This window comes from Aspergillus caelatus (genome assembly GCF_009193585.1).
Source record: "Aspergillus caelatus strain CBS 763.97 unplaced genomic scaffold BDV27scaffold_13, whole genome shotgun sequence".
In the NCBI taxonomy this organism is placed as follows: Eukaryota; Fungi; Ascomycota; class Eurotiomycetes; order Eurotiales; family Aspergillaceae; genus Aspergillus; species Aspergillus caelatus.
Window position 1 is genome coordinate 175043 of NW_022475276.1, and position 14300 is coordinate 189342.

The 14300-nt window shown below is 50.2% G+C and overlaps 6 protein-coding genes across 6 annotated transcripts; 2 read left to right on the top strand and 4 right to left on the bottom strand.

Annotated features, from left to right (window-relative positions):
• Positions 1 to 814: 814 nt before the first annotated feature.
• BDV27DRAFT_153189 (major facilitator superfamily domain-containing protein) lies at positions 815 to 2321 on the top strand (the record flags this gene model as incomplete). Its single annotated transcript, XM_032071732.1, has 3 exons — positions 815 to 1108; positions 1161 to 1417; positions 1466 to 2321. The coding sequence occupies 3 exons, from the start codon at positions 815 to 817 to the stop codon at positions 2319 to 2321; spliced, it is 1407 nt and encodes a 468-aa protein (XP_031932394.1).
• A 260-nt stretch (positions 2322 to 2581) lies between these two features.
• On the bottom strand, positions 2582 to 3542 carry BDV27DRAFT_141332 (SRR1 family protein; the record flags this gene model as incomplete). Its single annotated transcript, XM_032069797.1, has 2 exons — positions 2582 to 3245; positions 3301 to 3542. The coding sequence occupies 2 exons, from the start codon at positions 3540 to 3542 to the stop codon at positions 2582 to 2584; spliced, it is 906 nt and encodes a 301-aa protein (XP_031932395.1).
• Positions 3543 to 5650: 2108 nt separating this feature from the next.
• On the bottom strand, positions 5651 to 7197 carry BDV27DRAFT_121101 (Homocysteine S-methyltransferase). Its single transcript, XM_032065279.1, has one exon. It carries the CDS (start codon positions 7144 to 7146, stop codon positions 6007 to 6009), a length of 1140 nt encoding a protein of 379 aa, XP_031932396.1. The 5' UTR covers positions 7147 to 7197; the 3' UTR covers positions 5651 to 6006.
• Positions 7198 to 7408: 211 nt separating this feature from the next.
• Positions 7409 to 9372, bottom strand: BDV27DRAFT_141334 (putative extracellular lipase; the record flags this gene model as incomplete). Its single annotated transcript, XM_032069798.1, has 5 exons — positions 7409 to 8434; positions 8490 to 8661; positions 8711 to 8783; positions 8830 to 8978; positions 9029 to 9372. 5 exons carry the CDS (start codon positions 9370 to 9372, stop codon positions 7409 to 7411), a joined length of 1764 nt encoding a protein of 587 aa, XP_031932397.1.
• A 329-nt stretch (positions 9373 to 9701) lies between these two features.
• Positions 9702 to 12093, top strand: BDV27DRAFT_14253 (putative MFS transporter). Its single transcript, XM_032069965.1, has 10 exons — positions 9702 to 10119; positions 10170 to 10260; positions 10321 to 10396; positions 10443 to 10534; positions 10587 to 10693; positions 10740 to 10940; positions 10990 to 11109; positions 11174 to 11413; positions 11483 to 11824; positions 11943 to 12093. Exons 1-10 carry the CDS (start codon positions 9862 to 9864, stop codon positions 11967 to 11969), a joined length of 1554 nt encoding a protein of 517 aa, XP_031932398.1. The 5' UTR covers positions 9702 to 9861; the 3' UTR covers positions 11970 to 12093.
• A 131-nt stretch (positions 12094 to 12224) lies between these two features.
• On the bottom strand, positions 12225 to 13055 carry BDV27DRAFT_165849 (A4/G1 family peptidase; the record flags this gene model as incomplete). The annotated part of the gene is made up of 1 exon (XM_032074040.1): positions 12225 to 13055. The coding sequence occupies exon 1, from the start codon at positions 13038 to 13040 to the stop codon at positions 12225 to 12227; it is 816 nt and encodes a 271-aa protein (XP_031932399.1). The 5' UTR covers positions 13041 to 13055.
• Between the last annotated feature and the right edge of the window lie 1245 nt (positions 13056 to 14300).

The window sequence follows — 14300 nt, forward strand, 5'->3', positions numbered from 1 at the left end:
GTTAGACCAAGCCAATTTTAGAATCCCAGCGGTAGTTCCTTAAGTGGGTGGGTGCATTATGTCAAATGGGTGACGCGGTGATCGTCGAAGAGAGAGGAAATAATGACGAAGCACAGCATGGAACACTTCAAGGTTACATGAATGGCATAAAGGATCGCCTGAGATATGATACGAAATCATGTCGATGCAGACCATCAATTTCGTCGTATTCTGTTGACCCTGGTAAGTTTCTAGAAAATGCAATGAGCTCCATGGGGAGTTGCCGACGCGGCTGAGACGGGATGTTCCTGAGACATCCCGATGGCCTATATATTTAGAAAATAGTGACGTGGGCAATTTGTCCTGTATATATTGAATGTTTCGTGTATTTCTAATGTAACATCAAAGATGCAACGAGTATACGGTGTCCTTTTTCCATACGGAGTAGTCTATCTGAGACATCTTATGCCGGATATTTTTAACCGAAGAATTGTCTCTCGCTTCTTCGCAATACAAAGAGGAAATCCCGAAAAGGAAAGACTAGGCGGAAAATTTGTTGATGCCTGAGGTGTGAACCGCCGTGACCTTTCGACTCAGTTTCCATTACTCATAGAATCCACCACGGATCTTGAATGCATCCAATCACCACCACTTTAGGAACAAAGGTCCACTGGAAAATCCAATAACATGGCAGACCGGTCTGGGGATATCCTGCTTCAGGAAATCCCTGGGTATCCTAAGCTGTGGAATTGGATGCGCTAAGCTTTCCCACCCTTCTTGCTACCACCGCGGTTTGAATCATTATGCACGTTTCAGCCAGATATGCCGCTGCCAAATGACAGTCCAGCCTCCGATGCACTGGGAGCACCATCCCCATAATCCATTCAACTGGCCGCGTTGGAAGAAATGGATGTCCATGCTAACATCATGCTGGGTTACCTTCATTGTCGGGTTGAACGCCACGTCTATCACCACCGCAGCCGACGCAATATCATCCGAATTTCATTTAGCCAATGAAATATTTGAGTATAACTTCTTTGCTGTTACGGCGTGGAACGCTGCGGCGGCATTTGTTCCGCTAGCGACTCTCCCATTAATGGAGACGTATGGCATGAAGTTTGGCTTTTTGGTATTGTCCCCCTGTTCATGCACGTCGGTGTCAGTAGCTAATGGCATTGTAGGTGGCATATGGTCTCTTTACGATTTTTCTGATCCCGCAGGCCTTGGCCCAAAATTTCGCCACGCTTGTCGTTTGCCGGGCTATTGCTGGGGCTTTCGGAGGAACTTTGCAGAATTGCGCAGATGGAATAGCGTCGAACCTGTTCTTGCATCATCGAGAGCGGGTCTTTCCTTTAACCTTGTATACATTCACCTTGTTGTTCGGGGTGACAATGGGCCCTGTTTTGGGGGCTATTGTGGAGCCATTAGGGTGGCGATGGTAAGTAGCATCCCTCGCCTAATGGGGGAATTACAGCTGAGCAGACAGGATATTCTGGATTGAACTGATTATATACGGCGCATTCGCTCCGGTTGTTCTGTTTTGTATGAAGGAAACCCGAGGCCCCTTACTTCGTTTGAAGTTTATGCCTAACGAGGCTTCGCCGGTGGTGTCATCGGACGACAGCGAGACCCTGGCAACGTTTAAGGAAACTATAGCTCGATCAGCTGTTCTTCTCACAACAGAGCCAACCATCACCTCTTTTACATTATGGTCCGCATTTGCATTTGGCCTGGTATTCATTTCCACCCAATCAATCCCCCTTGTGTTCAGTGACACTTATGGCTGGCCATCGTACACCGACGGCGTAGTCCAGGCTGCTATAGGCATTGGTCAAGTCATTGGCCTCCTCGCATGCACGCTACAAAACCGAGTCTACACCCGAAGTGCTTCACACAACCCGGATAGTCCCGGAATCCCTATCCCTGAGTATATCCTGCATCTTTCCATTCCAAGCACAGCCCTTGCGCTAGCGGGTGGCCTCTTCATGTACGGTTGGGGTATCTACCAGTCGCACTGGATTGTACTTGCCGTGGCCCTGGCTCTGATCGGCTATGCAAGCATGGTCATTGTCACCGCGGTTAGTATTTATATCACAGATTCCTATGCCGGATATGCGGCCAGTGCTATTGCAGCTGTCGCATTTGGAGAGAACATCTTCGCGGCATTCTTGCCACTAGCAGCCAAGCCAATGTATGTTCGGTTGGGTTATCAGTGGGCGAGCAGTCTACTAGCGTTTGTGGCGCTGGCACTGACTCTAGCACCTGTGATTTTACTATGGAAAGGAAGAACCATCCGAGCGAAGAGTGTCGCAATCAAGAAGATGTCGCATTCCCACTCTTAAAAATTGCATCATACCACCAGACTGGCCGATCTAATGTAAAAAACGACACATGGGCATGCTCTTTGCCTGCTAAGCCAGTTACTGTTATTTCATTCCTCGCACTTCATGTAAATAGTCACATCCCCGAAGTATTCGTCCGCGTTTTTGAGCTGTGCATGCGCATAATGTTTGATCATCCGACGCACGCGTCCAGAATCAGGATCGGTGGTAAAGGGGCTAACAGCACATTAATAGACACTCCTCAAGTCGGGCAGTACGGCTTACCATGTCCAATTGACTGTTCCATTCTTCTCTGTGCGCTTGATCCAGCATTTATCCTTCTCTGATGGGGTCACAGTGTTCCATATCATTGCGGCAGGCCAGTGAAGGTCGGTAACGATCTGTTTGACCGGAACGTTGGGGCTAACGGAAAATACCAGCGTGTGTTCATCAACTTCAAGGAATCCTTTTGGGTCTTCCAATGGGGTGATCCCGATGCTTCTGAGAAACTCCTGATCGACCTCGTCGTAAACTGGGTCCTGCGCATAACATTTGATCTCATGACTGCCATTCAGGCCTCTCTTGGCTAACAACGCCACCATTGTCTCTACCGCAGCATGTTGCGTATGGGCCCGCGTACAGTGGTAGCCGCACAGCCTTCCGAGGGAGCCTAGACCAAAACAGACTATCTTCCGAATATGTGCTGTGGTCTTGAGAGTGGTCAGATGGTGTTCTAGATTTCGATGACCAGGACTCTCCAGCCATATCTGGCGCTGTTTGACGAAAGCTCCGCGAATGGCCTCGAATGTACTTCCACTTGGGCCTGAGGAGCGCATGTACCCGATAGTGACCGGGGCATGGTCGCTGCGTAGGACGAACTCCGGACAGAACGGAGTGGGACAGCCCAGATAGTGGATACTTTGGTAGTTGATGCGATAGGTGTTGCTATCTCTGTAGGTTAGCCTTATTGGCCTGAATCGCGCACAGTGACAGGGCTTACGCAAAATCTGTGCACCAATTGGGGACTTTAAGGCTGTAAACCTGGGGCACGTCGTCGAAGTCTGGAATGTACACTTCTTCCTTCCCTTCGTCAATCTGGCGACTGAGGTCTTCTAGCAGACGACGAGGGAAGAGAGGCTTTCCTGTCCTGTATAATTGACTGATGTGCTCGAGCCTCTCCAGTATCTTGAAGGTGGTTTCCTCGTCCAGACCCAGCTCATGAACTTTGTGGAAGTCGGCCATGGTCTACCGCAGTTCACTCTTAGTGTGGTTGTTGGAACGGACAAGAAGGTGAAACTAAGAGAAAGCGACCGAGGCTACGGTCAAACCCCGAGTGGTGGTGATCAGCCGTCACTGGTGATGGTCGAATGGTTATATACTAAGCACCCCAGGTGAATACGGTCCAACGTGCTTACATGCCTATGCTTGACATCTCGAACCCCTGACGGGTTAACTCCCGTTTACACAAGGTTGGGAGACCGTCGGACCAGTTAAACCGGATAATGTTCGTTTGTGTTTATTTTCCTTCTGTTCGCATGTGTCTATAGCATCGCATGGGCCTTCAGACTTTGGCTCTAGAAACCCAACACATTGGTACGCGTCTCGAGTGCTAATTGGATCATAGGCCCAAGAAAAGACTACTAATACTAGCCGCTGTTGGCAAATTTAATGGCAGTCGGCAATCCAAAATCAAAATATTACGTGAGTTGTATACTATATTCGGCAATTAATATGATATTTTTATCTCCGACGCTAAGGTTGCCTGCATACATTAATTAGGGGCCATTTCGGTCCGCATACATGCATCGCGCATAAGGTTTGTTACTATATCGGAAACTCCAGCGGCAGAGTGACAAAATATCCTCACCACGAGACATCTAAGAGGACATTTGCCATGGTGCCAACAGTCCACCGCGCTCCGATTGCTCTGTTGGTCTCCAAGTTGCGGAGCCAGCGCATCCTCCTACTTCACCAACAGGCCACTTTTCTCCGATTCTGTACGTTTGACGGACCTGAACCTGATCAAGGATGCGTTGGCAGATGACAACCGGAATGCCCTCCTCATGCCAGATAACGCTTTCGGCAGTCCCTTACCAATGGCAGCTTTGCGTAGGTGGCAGTTACCGAGCAATCTTCACCTCACTGACGTCTGGCGACGATGTCACCATCCTGCATCCCACCTTAGCAGGATCCAGGAGGCCACTCCTGCACCGTTCATAGCCAACCATCATTCGCCTGGTCTGGTAGACTTGGAGATCCAGGATCTGACACCTGATGTCATGTAACCTGCTAACGGGAATCCTTCGAACATCCCATTTCACCCCTTTGCCCGCCAAGGTGCAAGTTGCGTTCGCCAGCCGCCTTTCTTCTGTCTTCCATCGTGGTTCTGCTGACAAAAGTAAGCCATACCGCTAGGCGCTCCGCCTATGAGATAGGAGCCCTACCCCACCCATTCAACCCTCAGTTTGGCCTTGCATGAGTGCACTTGATCCAATAACCACTAAGGCTATCCTGTCCTTGACTAGCTTCACTGCCACCCAACATTGACTAACGGGCTGGACCGATAGAAATAACTTCCTCGACTGTACGTCGACGGCAGAGACAGCAAGAACAAGCGCGGTCAAACGGCCACAAAAGCATCATACGCGGGCTGTGAGTCAAAATGCCATGCGGGTGATTTTGAGCTTCGTTAAGGGGTTCCATTTCGGGACTACTCTTGACTTATTCCTTCGTCCCCTGGACCCCATATTTTACTAGCAACATAATATCGGAAGTATAGTATCAAGCCGGAGGATTTCGGGTCCTCTCTTATGGGGACTCTCAGCGGCTGCAAAAGTCCAGTCATGCTGATAGATGACGGCCCAGATGGGCTATACTCGACTGCAAGGCCCCGTCTGCTATCGGGTTACGCCATTGTTCTCTTTGAAGTGGCATGACTGCATGTCGACGAGTCGGGCTATCACCTGTAATAGCGAGACAATTAACATTCTGAATATACTCGCATATCCGTATCAGATTTAGCATTAACGAATTAGGATTAGCGATGCTTTCCACCATATGGGTGCAGCCGTTACGCTTTTGTTGGTGGCTGACCTGGACTGCTAGAAAGCTACATAGTCTGGGTTAGTGACATGCGAAGATGTTCTAATTTCAGGGAAGAGTTTTGTTCTCTATGTAGGTGACATAGGGATGTTACGTGGTGTGCATCATATACTTTCAAGTTCTTCCCATTATACGTCTTCGACATAGGCTACTATCCTGCACGGAGGGTCTTTGTATTGAGACGATGAAAGGGATGCACCTAGGTATCCCATGTCCATTGTTGTGTATACCAGTACTACCTAGAAGCCCTCAACTGTCTAGTTTAACCGGGCAAGCCAGCCATGGGCCAGCGCGATCCTTCCACTGCACGTCTAAAAGGAGATGTTAGACATCCATGGAAAGGGCAATTGCATTGCATTGGGACTGTGATAGTGACTGAAGGATCCTTGGAGCTCAGTATTCAGAAACCTGGAGTTACCACCATTGCTACATAGCCGATGACCGCCATCCAACGAGCAACATGCCAAAGTATGGAGGACTCCGAACCAGAAGATGGATAGCATTGCAATGGATGCGGCATGTTAATCATCTGCACATTATTGTTTGCTTGAACGTTTTGATGTACCAAACATGGCTAACCAGGCTGACCGCATTTCCGTAGCGACTAAGCGCCTCCAGCATTGGGCTGTTCATCAATCCTCCTGCGCAGTGTAGCGATCTGCTCAGGCCCAGCCCGACAACATCCACCCATTACTACACCCTCCCACGCACCTTTAGGCAGGCCCTGTACCACATCCCAGTAGATCTCGTCCCACGGGCGTGTTTCTTTCCCCGTGTCCGTTGCGACCCACGTCTTCGTGACAGGGTCGTACTTCTCCCCATTAGTACCATCGGGATACAACACCAGCCAGGGTCTTCCGGTCACGCTGTCCCACTCGTCGACGTAGCCCTTTGTTCCGAGTTCGTCCAGGTTACGCAACTCATCCTGCATGATCGAGACGATCCGCCCAACATTCCCAATTCGGGTGCAATTGACCCCGATCCCCCACGGCCGGGGGAGATACACGCCCGTTTCCCCTTCCTGTGTGCCAACAGCTGCACGTACCCACGCCCGCACATCCTCCTCGTCGACCTCCTCTTCTGGGAAGACCCCACAAATCCACCATGGCTTCTTCTTCCCCATTGCCCATTGGTTCTTCTCCGCATCGGGCCCTTGACCTTGATACATGTCTGCCAACACATCCGACATAGCCCCACGAATGGCCCTCACTTCATCCGCCCTCCTGACTGTCTCAAATGCAATGTATTCAAAGTTGTCCCACGACCCCGTCTCGTCCACGAACACGCATAGCCGCCGAGCATGCCACTCGCGCAGCTTCGATTCTGAATTCATCTCCTCCGGATATAAACCCGTATACTCCGCCCCGACAGGGGACATTGTCGCACCGTAGGGACCCAGCGATAGTGCGACCTTCACCGTCCTCCCCGAGGACGATCCCGCGCGTCGCGCAAGCGGAATTGCAGAGCGCATATAGTGCGCTGCATCGTCGGCCGTGTAACGGGAGTTTGTGAGCGTGAATCCCTCAAAGCTGGTTTGATACGTAGCGGTTAGAACGATATCGGCGCCGACTGTCGCAAAGGCTTTGTGGACTTCTTCGAGAGTGGAGGGTGAGGAAATCAGTAAGTGAGCGGACCAGAGGGGCGTTTCGGCCGTGAATGTGATATTGTGGGGAGGGTCACCGAGGGTAGTGCCGAGACCACCGTCGAGGAGGAGGATTGGAAATTGTCTCGTCGTCATCGTCATATTATTGGGGCAAGGGAAGTTTGGTTGTTGAGGTGGTGGTTGTGATTTGACGTTGGTTGAGTGAGTGAGTGGGTGAGTGAGTGGCATTTTGTCGTCATTTTGGAATAAATGTGGGGTTAATTTATGCCATTTTTATCGATTTTCTCTTATCGATAGGTAAAGCACTTGCCGCATACGGCCGTCACAACCGAACAAGTCATTTCATAGAGTTCCAATCTATTGTTGAATTTACTCCCAGACACTCTCTATCTATTCGTTTCTTCTAATCCGAAACCCCTGACTTCGTCCACCAAAAATTACATTCTTTCCGACTCCATTCGTCATCCACCATCTGCGCCGCAATTCCTACGCCACTTCCACCGGCGCGCTCATCATTTCCTTCGCCCAACACCATGATCCTACCAGAGGCAGAGGCATCATACGTCTCCCAGATAGGGCGGTCTGCATATGCACCAGAGATAGCATTCGGGTCCCCAGATACAATGAACGAGGTAAAGTATGCATGCAGGGTACCTGCCATCTTCTCCTGATCCTCGGAGATGGCCCGCACCTCAGGGTTAAAAGTCTCGTATGCCATTTGATCGCCATGGTTCGCGCCACCTTGCACCGTCTTATTAAGTGCCCAGCGATAAAGGAAGACAGGAGGCTCCTGACCCGCCGAGGCAAATTTCGCAGTCTGGCGCACCGGACAGGCGTACGCGTAGTGCCCGTACGCGGCCTCGACACGTTTGTATTGAGGACCGACCGGTAGAACTCTAGTGTCGACATAGGGCGACGAGGCATCCTTCGCTGGGTCGGGGTAGAGCTTGTCGATTGTTTTGATGTCGGATGCTGAGTACGCGGGGAGGAGGGTTTGGAAAAATGCGGTGAACTCTTCCGACTTGGACATGGATGGGGGTACGTAGTATGTTCCTTCGTTGGTGTTGAAGCCTGTCAGGATTGGCATCTTGTTCCATTTACCAGATTTCCAGGCGTCGATGGGTCGTTGTTTGATGAGATCTCCGTCGATGACCGGTTGGAAGGCCCATCGTACGGAGGGGTTGTATCGGTCAAACACAGTGAAGGAGGCGTTGGTGATGGCAGACTCGGGTTGACTACGTAGACAGTCCATCACCTCTTGGTGGGATACATCCTTGCAACCGGCGTCTTCAACAAATTGACGGAATTGCTCCTCGTGGAGGCGAGCATCGTAAGAATGAACCGCCCGTGAGGTTGCGGCGCCGGATTCGATTATGGCACGGTGGAAGAGGGTATGACCGAGGTCATGGTTCATGATATGGTGCGCAATCTGACACTTAGCAGTTGGTTTGCAGGAAGGGGAAGCGGAAGGGGAGGAGGCATACTGAATGGGCACCAGCAGAGAGTCCAAACAACGTCACTTGGGAGGGGTCCCCTCCGAAAGCTTCGATATTATCCTGTACCCATTTGAATAAGAGGATCTGATCGTGCAGACCGAGATTCAAGATACCCTCTTCGGCTGTTGTGGTGGAGGGGAGAAAGCCGAGGGCGCCAATCCTATCCTCGTTAGTCATGGCTATCTTGATAGTGATGCGGAGAAGCTCACCGGTAATTAAAACTAACTCCGATAAAGGGTTGCTCGGACCAGCCAACCATTGAGGCCGTGTTATGCATGGACGCTATCATGGTCAGTTTCTCCGATTTACTAGATTGTTGGATGCTTACAGCTTCCCCGATTGTACGCGCCGCCATGTACGTACACAGCGACGGGCAGTTTGCCTTGGACCCCATGCGGTCGGAAAACGTTGACAGTCAGGCAATCCTCACTGTTTCCGTTGTCGCCTTTGATCGGTAGCAGTTGCTTACCAGGACATCTGTTCCGTTAATTGAATGCCTCAGATTTATGAAAGATTCAGCCTCGTACCTTGGTCCAAACCGTGTTGCTTCTATAACATCCTCTGAAGGGCCCATTGGTTCAGCGCGACGAAATCGTCTGTCACCAGATGGCGGTAGTGCATATCGGATGCCCCGGAACGTGTCGACGGGGTGCTTGAGAGTGTCTCGCACCGTGATACCAACGACAGTTCCCTGGGGAAGTGTGATGCGAGGTCGATTATCGAGAATGGCATTCTGTAGTGAGACGGGAAGCCATGAGACGTATGGCTGAATTTGTGGCGAATTGATCAATGGAAATGCTTTCTGCTGGAGAAGGAGCAAAGCAAGGATAGGCAGCACGGCCAAGCGAAACAGTCCGTGTAAACTCGACATGATGGGTGAACAGAGAGACAACAGGACTTTTGCTATCCAATACACTTTCTTTATCACTGGCGCGGCGACCACTTTTGAATACCGAATCAGCGGTTCCCCACATTTTCTCCGCTTTATCGATTGCGAGATCCTCGTCCTTTATCTCGGACGCCCCCCGAATGCCAAGCATACTAGTCGTTGCTTTTCCCCATTCAATTGGCCCGAGATATCACCTCTGATGCTCTCTAGCTTTATGACAGCCGGTCAGTTCCCCGCGAAGGATGTCTTATCGCTGGTCCGGTGATCTATCTCATCGTTGTGATATCCTCGCATTTCTCGGTTTGACTTCGACCACGCCTGGAGCGGGACGGGATTTCCTCTTTCGATCTCATTGTAGAGGAGATTACACTCGAGTGGTGGCGTAGTTATCATGCTAGTCTATAAAACCTCTGCCGGACGACAGGTCCTGGCCTTGCGTGTCGAGATATCAATTGAATCAAGTCTTTCAACATGACCTCCATACCCAAAAGCGACGAAACAAAAGAGAAGGCTATCATAGAAGCTACCGCTAAAGATGACATTGAATTTGGTCAAATGTCCTCACTGGATGAGGCCGAGCTATTCCTGCAAGAGCATGGTGTTACCAACACCCAGTTACAAGAGATGCTGAACGATTCGAAGAAAACTGACAAGTTACGAAGAAAGGTCGACTTGATGGTCCTTCCCCTTCTTTGTGGCACGTATGTGTTGCAGTACATCGACAAGCAGGTATGCTTTCTTATACTTGATAGATACTTCCATGATAACAGGTTAGCTAGGCTCTTGCGTATAGTGCTGTGTTCGATCTGTTCACGGATGCCCATATCAACAGCAATCAGTATAGCTGGCTTGTCAGTATCTTCTACTTCGGTATATTTCCCGAGAATAAACGATAGTCATGGTAAATGCATACTAACGTAACGATGCCAGGATACCTCTTCTGGGAATACCCGGCCAGTCATCTTGCCCAGCGGCTTCCGACCGGCACTGTGATATCATCATTCGTGTATGTTAACCCCCCTCACATGTTCTATGCTATGCTAACTGTGTAGGCTTTCCTGGGGGTCGATGTTGATGATCACTGCCGCCTGTAACAACTTCACCGGGTTGGGAATTACCCGCTTCCTGTTGGGCTGTTTCGAGGGTATGTTTAACTCCATAACCGACTTCTACCTGATCCCTGTCTGACCTCACAGCCCCGATCACGCCATGCTTTATGATGATTGTTGGAATGTGGTATACACGCCAGGAACAGCCCTTCCGTGCGGGATGCTTCTACTGCTGCAACGGCGTTGGTTCCATGGTAAGACCATCCCCACCCTACGGCCACAGATAGCTGACCACAATAGCTCGGCGGTCTTATCACATTCGCCATCGGCCAAATCAAGACCTTTCCAGTCTGGCGAGCAGTCTTCCTGATCTGCGGTGGCGTAACTGTCATCTGGGGAGGAATATTGATGCTCTTCCTGCCCAACAGCGTTTTAACAGCAAAACGATTTTCCGTTGAAGAAAAGATCCTCCTCGTGGGCAGAGGAAAGCAGAACCAGACAGTAAGCATCACGTACAAAAACCCCAAGAACTAAAAGCTAAATGCACCAGGGAATCCTCAACCGCTCAGTAAAATGGTACCAAATCCGTGAAGCCTTCATCGATCCTCAAGTCTGGCTCTTATTCCTCTTCACCCTACTGAACGAAACTATCAACGGCGGCACAGCAAATGTACAAAACCCTCCCCTTCATTAATCAATTACACGAAGCCCACACTAACACACACTTACGACAGTTCGGAAAATTAATCATAAAAGGGCTTGTTTCAAGCCCCCTCCTAACAACAGCCCTCGGCATCCCCCAAGGCGCCTTCCAAGTCGTCTTCATCCTCTCCGGCTCCTACCTCTCCACCCGCTTCAAGAACATTCGCACAATAATCATGACCCTCTACCTCATACCTACAATCATCGGAATCAGTCTTCTCTGGAAACTTCCCCGGACAAACCGCTACGGCGTCTTATTCGGCTACTATATTGTCCGTTTTCCCGAAATTCCCCCTCTCCAACCAATACCAGATGAAGATACGTGCTTACAAGTGGAATAGCTAGGTTCCTACGTCTCCTCCCTAGTCCTCTCCCTCCAAATGCCCTCCAGCAACATGGGCGGCTACACCAAACGTGTGACAGCCACCGCCTTCGTCTTCCTAGCCTATTGTATCGGAAATATCATCGGTCCGCATGCCTTTCTTGCTAAGGAAGCGCCGATCTATCAAACCGGGTGTAAGTTGGTTCTAGCCTGTGCGCTGTGTCAGATGGTTTGTGCGGCTTGTTTGAGGGTTCTTTTGGTTCGGAGGAATAAGAGGAGGGAGGAGCGTATGCGATCTGATCCTGGTGTGGATGTGCAGAGTGATGATGGAGATGTTATGGCTGATTTGACGGACTTTGAGGTATGTTCTCTTTTTTTTTTTTTTGTTTTTCGCGGTGTCCTGTCCTCTGTCCCCCTTCCTTTATTTAGTTATTTTTTTCCCCCTCCGTTGAGTGGGTTGCTGACTGGTTGGTTGGTAGAATCCGAGATTTCGGTATGTTTTGTGAGTGTTCTACAGTATATCTGGGTGGGCTCTACGGAGTAGGGTAATTTATACTACCTGGGTAGATAATGCAGTTACGCTCATGATACTATAGGTGTAATAAACAATAAATATCTATTGACCGTCTAAAGCGTCATATATGTACACGAGCAACAGATAACAGACAAAAAGAAGAAAGAGAGATGAACGAACCGAGTGATTCAGAAGTAAAAAGAGAACAAAAGTATAGAAAAGAAAAGAAAAAAGCATGTAAAATAAATCATGCTCCAATAAATTTAACCGTCATATCCTGATCCCCCGTAACCTCAGTTTGAGTAAGCACCTTATTATTCTGCTTCAGCTCAATAACCTCTCCGCCATTCAGTCCAAACTTAGCGTTCCCAGCTTCAGCCTGCGCACCGCTGAACTGAACCTCTCCAAAGTTAGCCATGACGACCATCGAATCTCCCGACTGGAAGTCCTCCACAATCCACTCCGCATTATGGCCTGCCAAGGTAGCCGTGGGCGCAGGAGCATTCACAGTCTGCGACACCGTCTGACCGGTGGATTTATTCTCGATGATAGCGATACCTTCGCTCGGAGAAGTAGATCGTACTGTAGAGACAATCGTATCGCCTTCGTTGATATCGATATTCGGGAAATTGGTCGCATAGGCTGGGTACCATTCGAACCAGGCATGGTTTTGTTGATTGGGATCGGAGTAGAAGTCCACGCCGGCTTGGAGAATAGCCCCCGAGTAGGTGCCTCCGTCGATGCCGACCCAGACGGAACCGGCTTGGACTCCATTTTGGTTGGCGACGGCGGTGGAGGAGGGGACTGTGAATGTTGCTGTTACGGCGGTATAGGGGCCTTCGGGAGGCGCTTGCTCGCGTACGACTCCCGCCCAGTTGTTGCTGTATTGGACGGCGGCGCCTGCTACCCTGGCCTCGGAATCTGTGGCGGAGCCTTGGCCCTGTAGGGGGAGGGTTAGGTGGTCTAGTGACCTATGACGCATGCGCTGGGCGAGCGTGCTGCCTGGGGCGGCTAGGGCTCCGCTGATGAGGGCGGCGGTGAGATAGGCGTGTGTAGGCTTCATAGTGGATGAGAAGTCGTTTGATCAAAGGGAAAGGATAGTTGTTTCGTGGTAACGGCTGTGGATAAACGGATTACTAGACAGAGAAGGCCGGTACAATGGGATCGTCTTATAGCTGTGTATGACGAGATGAGGTCGGCCGGATTAGGGAATCTGGGCAGCTATATCTCCTGATCTCGTCTTTATCTTGGGCTGCACGAGGCACAGCCATCGGATCGGGTTGTGGAGAATCATGGCACATGGGAGTTTCGTGTCTGTCGCTTCAGCTTCCCGTGTGGTGTGCCTGCTTTAGGCAAGTTTGCAGTGACCAAGACTATGAAACAGGACAGCGAACAAACAAACATTGGAGAAATTAAGCATAGATCAGCCACTTGACCGACGCGGCTCGTGCTTTGTTGACTGAGTCCGATTCAGGGAGTGCAGATCATCATCTATTGGTGAGATTAAACCTCCTCGGCCGTGGGTGTGGCCTGGGATAAGGTTCTTGACGATCATTGCTGGCTAATAGGTAGGTATCGCAGTTGCCGCCAACGGAAGTAATACTCACAGTATCGAACTCTACTTCAGTCATGGAGGTATAGTAAGAACTCAAAGCAAAGCCAGGCCGAGTCTGACACATACGGCTTCGGGACCCAGGCACGTCAGCATGCAATCGAGTATCAAGCGACAATGACGCACTATTGTTTACATGTCCAATCAGGGGAGAGGCACGAAGCTGTTATTATTAGCAGCAACATATTTGAGTATGTAATTCGCTCGGTTATCAGGTCGGACGGACAATAAGGGATAGGGTGCATTCTTCAGCTCCGCATTCCGGGCCAACTCTGGTGTAGTCATCACACTATCAACAAACTCGCCCGCTGGAATGCCCCTTGTCCGCGTGGCTACCGCAAACAATAGTCCACTGGCTGAGGACGGTTAAATCCGTGCGGCACCAGGCTCCCTCTCTCTTTGGTACGGACCCTGCCGCGGGAGGTCGGCCTACTATCCTAACTTGTGTGACAAAGATTTGAAGGAGTCCTTCGAGCCAAGGTTCGCTAACATAACTTTCGTCGTCATACTCCCACGTAAACGGTTTAGGTTTCATGGTAAGTTTATAAAAGCCAGGACAGCCTGCCAAGGCGCCGTAGAGGGATTTGACCAAGCTGGCAACATGCATGACGACTGGAAGCAGTAAACAAGATTTGCCATCTTATGAGGCAGGAGCACGTGCTCCACAATGAGGATTTGCAACGAACCACGAGTTAAGCATCTAAACAGCAG